General features: G+C 37.8%; 1 protein-coding gene across 1 annotated transcript in view; it reads left to right on the forward strand.

Annotated features, from left to right (window-relative positions):
* AKAP11 (A-kinase anchoring protein 11) overlaps positions 1-8,461 on the forward strand; it is a 44,160-nt gene extending 35,699 nt beyond the window's left edge. Inside the window, 1 exon segment of the mRNA XM_054518262.1 lies at positions 4,077-8,461. Within this exon segment, the coding sequence (XP_054374237.1) occupies positions 4,077-4,223 (147 nt within the window). The 3' untranslated portion in view covers positions 4,224-8,461.
* Positions 8,462-10,551: the final 2,090 nt, after the last annotated feature.

Consider the following 10,551-nt stretch of genomic DNA (forward strand, 5'->3'; position numbering starts at 1 on the left):
TGAGAAAGAAGTTTAGTTTTGAAGTAAATGTTATGTCTTTATTCTGTAAGCTACTAAAACCAAAACTACTAAAAAGAACTCTCAATAAGATTGTTTTATTCTTAGGTGCCTTTGCTTTCATTTTATTAATCAAACTTTCAAAGAACTGGGCATTAGCAATTTGTGTATCTTTGGAAAGGCTCAGTATTTTGGTAAGCATGCTGTCCTGAGTATTTCCGTCAGAAACACATGAGAGAAACTTACTATTCCAATAAAATCATAAAACCTATTCTTTCATGGCCGCACACAAAACTACACATGTTAATCTGGATTTTCTTACATTAAACTTATATTTTTTAATCAACTGAGAAATTACTTTAACATTATCTTGTTATGGAAAGGCTAACTTAATACAAATACAGGTATTGTCTCTAATGATGAGGTTCATAGGAATAATAATTATAAAATATTTGTAGTCTGTGACCCGATAATGTGAAAAAATGCTAGCCTGATGCCATTAATAGCATTTTAACAATTAAGATCTTGGCAAAAATGACTTACTGTACTTACCCGTATATTAAAAAGCTTGCTCTCAGTTCTGAAATTTAATATTGACTCTTCAGCTCGGGGCTTTCCAAAGCTTACATCATCATGTCAGGAGAAAAGTGGAGTTAGTGGGAGGTAAAGGTCAGTATGACAAAGCAGACTCCCAGAGCTGGATGGATGTGTGCACTGATGGTGCTTAGTTACTGGAGACTTGTGAAAGGTGCCTAGAGGCCAGTCCAGATTGTACCTGGTCTGCATTCTCCTAACAGAGAGGCTCTGCCTTCCTCACACACAAAGAGAATGATAATTTTGGAGTGTTTTTCTGCCTATGTAACTGTATGGAATGTGTATATTGGATTTTGAGAATAGGAAGTTTTGCATTCTTATTTTAAATAACTCAGAAAGTTTGGAAACATTGTTTTGGCTTATAGAAATATATGCCCTATGTTCCTTTTCTGTAGCTTGGTATGTTTGCTTTAGAATTATTTCAAGAATATATTTGGCTGTACATTAGTTCTGACAGGGTGGACTTTGTGCTTCAGGTAAACTGGAAGGCAGTTTGAGAATACTTTTCTCCATTTCTGTGCTATTTGAAATTATTTGGTTTAGTCTTTATATTAATATGTTTCTTCTTTGTTACCGTTTATAAGTGCCTTAACACAAAGAAGAAAATACATCACTTTTTCTGTTCTCACATGCTTGGCTGAGCATTTTCTGGAGGTTTTTGAAGGTTTTTTCAATGAGTTTGGGTTAGGGATAACAGTCATTCTGACCTCATTAAATCTTCTGCCTTCTCTTGAAGATCTGTTCATCTGTTTCAAGCTTGCTGCAAATACTCAGGTAGAATAGTGGTAGGACCCACAAGTGTTAATAATAATTTATTTTCTGTGTACCCGAGACACGTGTATCTAGCAATAAGACACAAAAGAGATGGCAGGCGCCTCTTTTTAAAATTTTTCCATGAGTCCCTTGTTCTTTAGCCAGCTCTGAGTAAAGAGACTGCAGAGCTGTGGTGCTGAGATTTGAGCCAATGCTCCAGGACACACAGGAAAGATGCTGCTAGCTGGCTGTGTATCTGACGACGACTCCAGCTGCCTTAATAAGACGACATTAATAAGAGAAGAGCACTCTGGAAAATAGCAGTGCCTGTTATGTGTGCCCTCTTAAAAAAATATGATATTTTTCTACTTGACACTTCAGTTATAAATTGATACTGAGTTGGCACCTGAAGGTAAGACCTTCTGGCAGGCAGTAGTCATGCAGTCCTGAAAATGCTACAGTAGTTAATTGTTTCAATTAGTTTTATAGATTATTTTTAGTTGTCCAGATGCAGTTATGTTAAAATAAATTGAAATTTTGTTTCCCTCCCCGGAGGCAGAGAATGATTACCTGTTTTTTATTCCATCCCACTTCCCGATGGGAATGTTCTCCGTTCCCGACGGAGTGAGATTGGAAGCTGTCATTCCCGGCTGTTGCAGAGCCGAGCGCGGCCCTGCAGAGGGCGCTGCAGCCCAGAGGACGCCGTGGCCGCGCTGCTGGTCCCGCGGCAGCCGCGGGGCTGCGGCATCTCCCGGGGACCCTCGGGAGTCACCCAGCCCGGCTTCCGTGCAACCCGCCGGGCCTTAGAGCTCGTCGGAAACAGCCATTTGCTCTATAAGCAGTGGGTGAGTCCTGGAAGGGAGCAAAGGCTTGCGTTATAGCTGATCGCAGCAGGGTGATGAGCCGCCGATGTGATGTGGCTGCAGAAAAGGCAGACGGGCTCCTAGCGTGTATCAGGCAGGGTATTTGTTACTTGCAGCAGCTGGGTATGAACTCTTACTTAAGGGTGCTTGTTATGCTCAGCAAGGCAAAAAGACGTTAAATACCTATGTGTGTAACAAAATACATTTGTTAGGAGGATAACAAGAAATCAGCAAATTAGAATAGGTCTTGACTTCTGTGAGATGCCTGACAATGTGGATATGCAAGTGCCTGGATTAAAAAATCATATGTATTCCATTTTTAATGAGACCTTACCTACCTGTTTAAGAGTCTTATTTTGAGTAAACACTAATATTTCACTTGTCTGGCAGGAAGAAACAGATTGGTCATCTAAAGAAATAGTGAGATTAAACATAAAATTAAAATTTAGGTGCCAGTTCTGTAGTTTTACTGTAGTGGAAAACTTATTTGGACCGAAGTTTTATATTTTATTTGCTGAAGTAGGTATTTGGACATTAGCCACACTTTCCTCTGGCAGAGGAAAGAAAAATGACCATTCTTTTATAAACCAACAAACATCATTTACAAAATTGCATGTTGTAGACTGTAAAACTCCTACTTCCTGTGCTCTGCTTTAAAATTCACAGAAATAACTACAGATTTCAGTCTCTTCTTACATAGAAAAGATGTCCTTAATTTCTACTGAGAAAAGTTGCCAGTGTTCAGAATAAATTATGTTCAGGATTAGAGAGAATTTTTTGCTTGTTCAAGTTAATGTTTTTCTCAAGAAGTTAACTTTTTGATACATGTTTTTATAACCACGTTCTTTCTGTCAGTCCTATCACCTGCCTTGTTGCAGTTGGAACATCAGCTAGGTAAAGAAGGGGGGAAAGATTGTCTTCCTTTTTATTTTTTTAGAACTTTATATTGCAATCTGACAGGTTCCCAGTAGAAACTCTATGAATTTTTAATTTTGTAGCTGTGAAAAATATTTCCCTGAACACTTTTTTTAAACTTAATATATGGAATGTCTTGGTAGGGACTATAAAGGGGGTTAAAAATTTACAGCTCCAAAGAATAAGTAGGGTGTCTAAACTGTGTTTACAAAATTCAGCATTGACAGGTGTCCAGAAAGCTACAGAGAATACTTTGTTTGTGTGGGTATTTGTTTATTTATTTAAACTAAAAATTGTTAGGTTTTTACTCCTGGGCAAGCTGTCAAATTCATTCTTTCCTTAGGGTAGGCTTTCTTACACATATAGCTGAGCTTGACACATCAGCAATGGAAGATTTTTTCCTTTTGATCCCGGGGGAAAAGAAATGTTTTCAACTACACTGATCTCTGCTCCTGAGTGGTAGTTTAACTTAATCATCACCTTTTCCTTCTCCCCAAGATGTTATAATTTCCCAATACTGAAGAAACTGTTTTCATTGAGGGTAGTGTCTGTGCCACCCCAACCACACTATATGTTGTGAAAGGAAAATCCACATCCTTTTATTAAGACAGAGTTTTGTCTTTTTATACATGCATTATTGGCATGGGAGGGGTGGCAAATGTCTTAATCTTGTGTTCAGAATTTCCTGTTTTCTGCAGTCTTGATGAACCACAGTACTCATACCTGTGGCACCACATAATTTGAAAATGGTCCTCCCTCCAGAAGAAAGTTTTGTGAAGACTGCCCTAAAAAAAGTGCTCAATTCTTGCGGAAGTTTTTGTTTTTTTAGATGTGGGAATAATGATTAACTCATTACAACTGATCTCTTATGACCTAATGTTTCAAGAATAACTTCTGTAACTTAATCAGGATGTCCTAGTCAAAATATTTTATGTTCCCCTGTTTTCCCTTTAGCTTTCTAGAAGACTGAGAGAAAGAGATTGGAAAGTTGGAGATCTCTTGCAAGCAGTGCTGAAATATTGTGAAATGATAGAGACAGCATCTGATGGAGAGCAAGCTCCGAGTAAATCTCTGGTCAGTTGGCTTCTGGAAAATGTCTGAAAAATCCAAAGATGCTACACTCTTCACTTCATTCCTCTTCTGAAAGGAGATAGAAGGAACACAGATGTGTAAAGTAAAATTCAGCTAGTGAATGTTTAAGTTATAGTCGGCGTTAAAAGACTTTGAGGTGAAAGTCAAAATAGCTGTGCTGTGCTTTGTGATACTGTGCACATGGTATGTTTATTCAGTCCATAATCGGTGTTGTCCGCCCACGCATAAATTGTATTTACTGCTGTGTTCATACCACTGAGATATTTATGAACAACCCTTGTCTATGATCATAGTCTACAGGAGACAGTCTCAGACATGATATTCAGGATTCCCTTGTGCCAGGACAGCTCTTTCTCCCACTCCTTTGTGTGCTATATTCACAGCAGAACTAGGAGCACTGATTTCAGCAACAATCTGCTCTGGAATACCTTGCTGCAGACAGTGGAAGAAATACTCATTTTGGCCAGGTGTTACATGCCCAAGAGCATTGCCAGGAAGAAAATTGTGACCTGCCCAAGCAGCCCCTTAATATAGTCTGGCTTCATAGCCACCTTTATCAGTTTTAAATTTATGTGAAGATGGGATAGTCTGCTCTGAAATTGCAGAGGTGCAAATGCATGAATTTGTTGACTCCTGCAGAGCTGGTAACTTCTGGTAGAAGGGCAGAGTGAGAAGTTGAGCATAATTTCGTATGTAATTCTTTAACAAGGTTTCCTGAAGCTTGCCAGTCAGATTTAAATTGCTAAATTTTTTCCTGAGGCTTTTTGTATGCAGATACTTCTGTGACACTAGTTCTGTGTCAAAGACTTTGTACATTAGTCTCTCACACAGATGTTTAAAAGTAGAAGATAGAAATTTCTGAGGATTTTGGCCATCTTTTTGAATAGTTTTAATTCCTTTCCAAGAACCACATATGAATTTTCTTTTTATGAATAAGACAATGTTGTTACTCAGTGAGCATGGAAGTGTTTAGCAAAGAAAGCTAATAAAAATGTAAAGGGGAAATTTCTTGCAAATTGATTTTTCATTTTTGTTAACTACCTTCACTGAATTTTTTTAAAGGCACTTTTAATTGAATATTTTTAGCAGTCTTGTCAGGTTTCTCACCAATGCTGCTGATCTGCCTTTCTGTCTGAAGGGAAATCTGAACCTTCACTTATCCTGTGGTTTGAAAATGTTTTTTGGGATTTGTTTTTTTATATATCCTTTGAGAGAAAAAGGCACGTGCTGGTGATTACCAGGTTGCCACCTAAAACTTGGTAAATAATCATAGAGCATTACTGATTTAGGATGAACAAAAAAATCTTAATAGCTTTTTCACAGAAAAATATACTGTTGTTATAGTGCACAGTTTTGTGATCCCAAACAAGGAGAGCTATGGTCTCCAAATCTATTCCAGATTTTTAGTGGCATATGTTCACTTCTGATTACCCCTACCCCATGAGTTGCTACAAAGTGTCACATGGTAAATTCAAGAGCACTGTTCTTGCAGTGTCGTTGTGTTTCAGGAAAGCATTCCACTGGCCTCTTTGCAGAGGCATGGTGGGTTTTAGTCCTCTTTTGTCATCTGGATTTCTGCCTTGGATCTCAGAAGTTCACCTTTCTCACAGAGCCAAAGATTTTTCGTGTTTTTCTATGTGCACATACGTGTGTTCACTCATGTGAATGCACACAGGTTTGTTTATACGTGTGTGTATGAGATCTCACCGCTGTGAACTCCTGGTGCAAACTTCTACCACTAAATTCAAATTCTGTTATGCTCAGTTTATTTCCTCACTTCATATATCATTTCACTGATTGCAAAGTCAATGTGTGTGGCAAAAAGACCAAAAGCCACTTCAAGGTCTTTTGTATTGTTATAGGTAATACAATCCAGACATCAGGAATTCTTTTTCTCTGGAGCCCAAAGCATGGCAGAGGAAGTTATTTAATTCCTATATTTGGAAGATAGTTCTGGTAGCAAATATTTTTTAAGAATTGTACAAAGGTTGTCTGGATTTTTTCTTCCTCTCCCAAACCCCCTGTATTCCTTTTTCCTCCCTTTTTTTTTCTTTTTCAGTTTGATTTTCAATATTGTTTTAGACAAAAATTTGAAATAATTCCTTGGCTATAACACCTTCCCCTTAACTCAGCAATTATATACTTGTACAAATTTACCTATAAAATTGAAATGTCAAGGAAATAAAATGTTAAAAGCAGTGCCTCATGACTAAATTTTTCTCACCAAGTGGAATTTCAGGACATGAGGATACAGTAGAGTATAGTAAAGTGTTTCTGTACAGTGAGGAAGATATTGAAGGTATTCCAAATATACAAAACCATACATTTAAAAAACCTACAACACAAAACAACCAACACAAAACACAACCAACAAAAAACACTGCAGGAACAGCTATTTTTTAACTAATTTATTCAAAATGATGGATTTTGTAAACTTAGTGAAGTGCTTTTTCATTTCATTTACTTTCTTGTAGAAAGGCAGAAGATCATGCCATTCACAACGCTTACAACTATTCACAAAGTTAAGTGGATAACAGTTGCACTGAAAAATATTTTTTTAAATGGAATCCTGTTTTCCGACTGGATCAAATGTGTTGTGTAACTGTTGATTGGTATTACATTAAGGAAGAAATGGTTTTATTATCCTCTGAGGAAAGTAGCATAGTTTCCAAATTTTCATGGGAAAAATGGTATAAAATACTTCATTTTTACTGAAAACAAGCCAAAAAAAACCAAACCAGTTTGCTACACAAATTGTTTTAAATTTCTTCAGAATGACTTGACTTTCCTCCTTCTGTAAAAAGTTAAAAAGCTTTACTCTAGCCTGGCAAAATTATTGCAATTGAATAATTTTAATAATCCTTGAAAACCATACTGTGACTGTATCTAACTGGTGCTCTCTGCCATATTAGTGAGAAAGCTGTTCCTTGCTAATGCAAGTCTTAAATTACACTTTTACTGAGTTTGTTTAAAACTCCTGACCACAAATACAGAAATGTAAGTGAAAACTCTAAAAACATGAAGGGCCACATTCTGGTCCCTTTAAAACATACAACTCTGCTTTATAAACAAACATAATAAGGTAGAGTTTGATTCATCTTGCATTTTTTCTGTATGGGAACCCTGGTAATTTAATTTTTATTTTGAGGAAAATATATCCTCTGATGTTATTGTTTCAGAAATCACCCAGATACTTCATAAATACATTTGGTATTCTAAAAAATGGAAGTGTTTTGGTGTTTTGTAAGATTCTGTAGAAAAAGCACTTTGAGAAACAGTCCCTCTGTAAAGCAAGTTAGCAGTGGCCATATTTAAAACTAGTTTAAGCATTCAGAACAGGGTGCATAAATAATACAAAGAATGCATAAAGCCTTAAAATAAAAACTGAACAAAACTCAAACAAAACTCAATACTCGAAAATTAAAGAGGATTTGCTGTCTCAAAACAAGGATGTGAAAAGGCAGCTCAGATAATGTATGTGAATGCAATTTCTGTAGTATCTTTGTTCTTGAGTTTTAGAAGATTGTGTAAGCTTTTTAGGAAAAAGCCAACCAAAACCCAGAAACCCACATTCCGAGACTAATTAGGTCTCTCAAAAATGGTATCAGATTTTAAGTGTTACATTTTCTAATGTAACTTTGTCTGGGACCTTTTCTATGAAGAGAGACAAATTGTTGGAGATGGGAACACAGTGAGTAGTAAACACCAGCGCAAACCCCTGTAGTTCTAGACAGTTAATTTGCAAAAAAAAGTACAAGATTCAGGAATGATTTTTATTGTAAGAAATTTGGCTTTTCAGCAGAGCCACTGCTGTCAAGCATTTACTGTACTTGAGTCTGAAGAGGCAGGTACAGAGCCCAGCCACTGTTGTCACTTTATTTTGTATCATCTTTGTACATTCCTGTTGTATAGCTGGTGTTGTAGTTTTAGAGGGCCTTTGTTCTAATGTCTGAACAGTATTTAATAATAAAATTTATTATAATTTGCTGGAACTGCTGCTTATTTGTGCAGTGTTACAGTAATTCACAGCCCAGTTAGTGATGCAATTGTATACCAAAAGCAGTTTGAATAACTAAATGTTTATGTAACTGTACTCAATGAATATGAAGGTCTTGTACTGTATAATGGTGACAAGTTTTACCATTTTAGTAACTTAACTATATTCAGTTTTCAGATTATGAACTCCAGGTTGCACTAAATTTGTCCTTGTTTTAGCAGTGGCTTAAAATAAAACACATTTCACTGGCTTCGAGAGTGCTGTCATTTCTTGTAAATTCATAGAATATTATTTTTCTTTTCAGCAACCACAGCTAAGAGTGGTCTTGGTCGGTGGCTGTGTGAGGAAGGGTGTAGTAAGCAGTGCATCAGTAGATGGCATACTTCTTACAGAGTTAAATTGGAGTCCTGCTAGGGGTGAGGACCCTGCTTTACTGTCTTTGGGTTGAAAGGTGAGCCCACAGTTCCACTGACATGCAGTAAAGTGTCACATGGACTCTACTCACAACACAAGGGGCATGTAAGAACCAGTCAGCTCCATCTTGCCTGGAAGCTGGGTTAGTAAGGTTGCCTTGGTATTTCTGTGTGGACTGAGGTTGCTTTGTCCAGTATTTGGGAAACTAGCTTAGAACTCAGCTTTAGTCTTCTGGACAAATCCAAGAATACTCTGCTAGTGAAAATGTATGAAGCAGGACATTTCGCAGGTTTCTTCACTCTCCTGAAGTGTTTTGGAATCTTGTGAAATCCCCCAAACAGCATATTGACAAGTACCCTAAAATAGTAATGCTGAGCAGAGGTGATGTGCACAGGACCCTTTCTAAGATTTGGAAGTACTGCTGTTGCAGGTAGCTGTCTTTTGATGTATAAGTTGTGAGTCTGCTATTCTCAGCTGGGTTTCATTTCAAGAATTAGGAATTTTTTGCTGAAGTTACATTAAAACCAGTAAGCGTGAGTAACTCTCCTTGATTATTTTTGCAATGGTTGTTTAAAGGAGGTTTCTTTAGTATTTTGAGATTGCTTCCAAAAGGAGCATTCTTGTGTTTCATTACCATATCTGTTTCAAAGATTTTTTGTTTGGGTAATGCCTCATGGTCAATCACATGGAAAATAAATGTTAACTAAAGTGAATAAATAACTTACTCTTCAAATACTGTATGTTCAAAAAAAGGCAAGTAGTGAGTTGGAAACGAGGAAAAGATTTTCATAAAGGGAAAGAAGATATTCATGTGGAAGATAAATCTAAGCTTTTTTCTTCCTGCCCGGACTTTATTTTTCTTTCATTCAGCAGTCTGGTTCTGGCTGGCTTCATTCAACCACAGAACAGTATCCATGCACTTTGTTTAACCTTGGTGTATGAAATTGAGAGTTAAGTCTCCAGCTAGTCCATAGTCTTCGCCCAACATGTGTGCTACTCCATCTCTTGCTGCTGTTGGTCAGACCTTCCTCTCAGTCCCTAGCCTGAGCTTCTGGTGTGACTGAATTCCATGCTGGCGATTGCTCTGAGCCTCCGACTGGAAGGTGGCTACGGAAAGTGAGTCATGCCAAGGCTGCAGAAATGTACCCAGATCACTGACCTTACTGGTTATTGAGCACCATATTAATCAAACCCTGTCTCTTTCCCCTGCTGTTGAGGCAAACCATGAAGAAACGTGTGACTGCTAGGGGCAAGGGAACCAACAGTGACAAGCATGAGGCCGTGTCTGTGGTCAGGGTACTGGCTATCTAGTCCGTGACCACACAGCACCTTTCCAAAGAAATGGCAAAAACTGAAATTAGGACCTTTATGTAGTCAGAACATATAGTCTGCATTGTCTTTGTCCCTCTGAAAATTGCTGCTGCTTCTAGGACCGTGAGGGAGCTTTGTGTGCATTTACTTGGGTTGGTTTGTTTGTTTTTAATTAAGAAAGGGCAAAAGAGAACACTTGTGCAACTCATTTGACTTAGGTTTTTGGAATTCCGGTGCTTCAAGCAGAAATCAGATGAATATTGAGAAAAGAAAGTGTGTGATAATGTGGTACTTCTTTCTGCTATTTGTTCCTGTAGCCCACTCAATTCCAATCTCTTATTTTGTACAGCCTCCACCTCATTTAACTTCTAAGTTAAATCAGAGGCTCTTCCTACACTTTCCTTGTGGCTGTTGCTGGTTTCTACCTTTTTCCTGTCCCTTGTCAAGTCTTGTAGTGCAGCTGTCATCTTCAGCTTCTCTTTTGACCCTTCTCTGTTGTCCTGATGTGACTTCTGGCCTTCTTATTCTTGTCTGGTGGAAGTGGTTAAAAACCAGCAAGGGGAGTCTTAGCTGTGAGGCTATGGAACAAGGCTTGCCTACCAGAAATCATCAAGC

The sequence above is a fragment of the Molothrus ater genome, chromosome 2 (assembly GCF_012460135.2).
Source record: "Molothrus ater isolate BHLD 08-10-18 breed brown headed cowbird chromosome 2, BPBGC_Mater_1.1, whole genome shotgun sequence".
In the NCBI taxonomy this organism is placed as follows: domain Eukaryota; kingdom Metazoa; phylum Chordata; class Aves; order Passeriformes; family Icteridae; genus Molothrus; species Molothrus ater.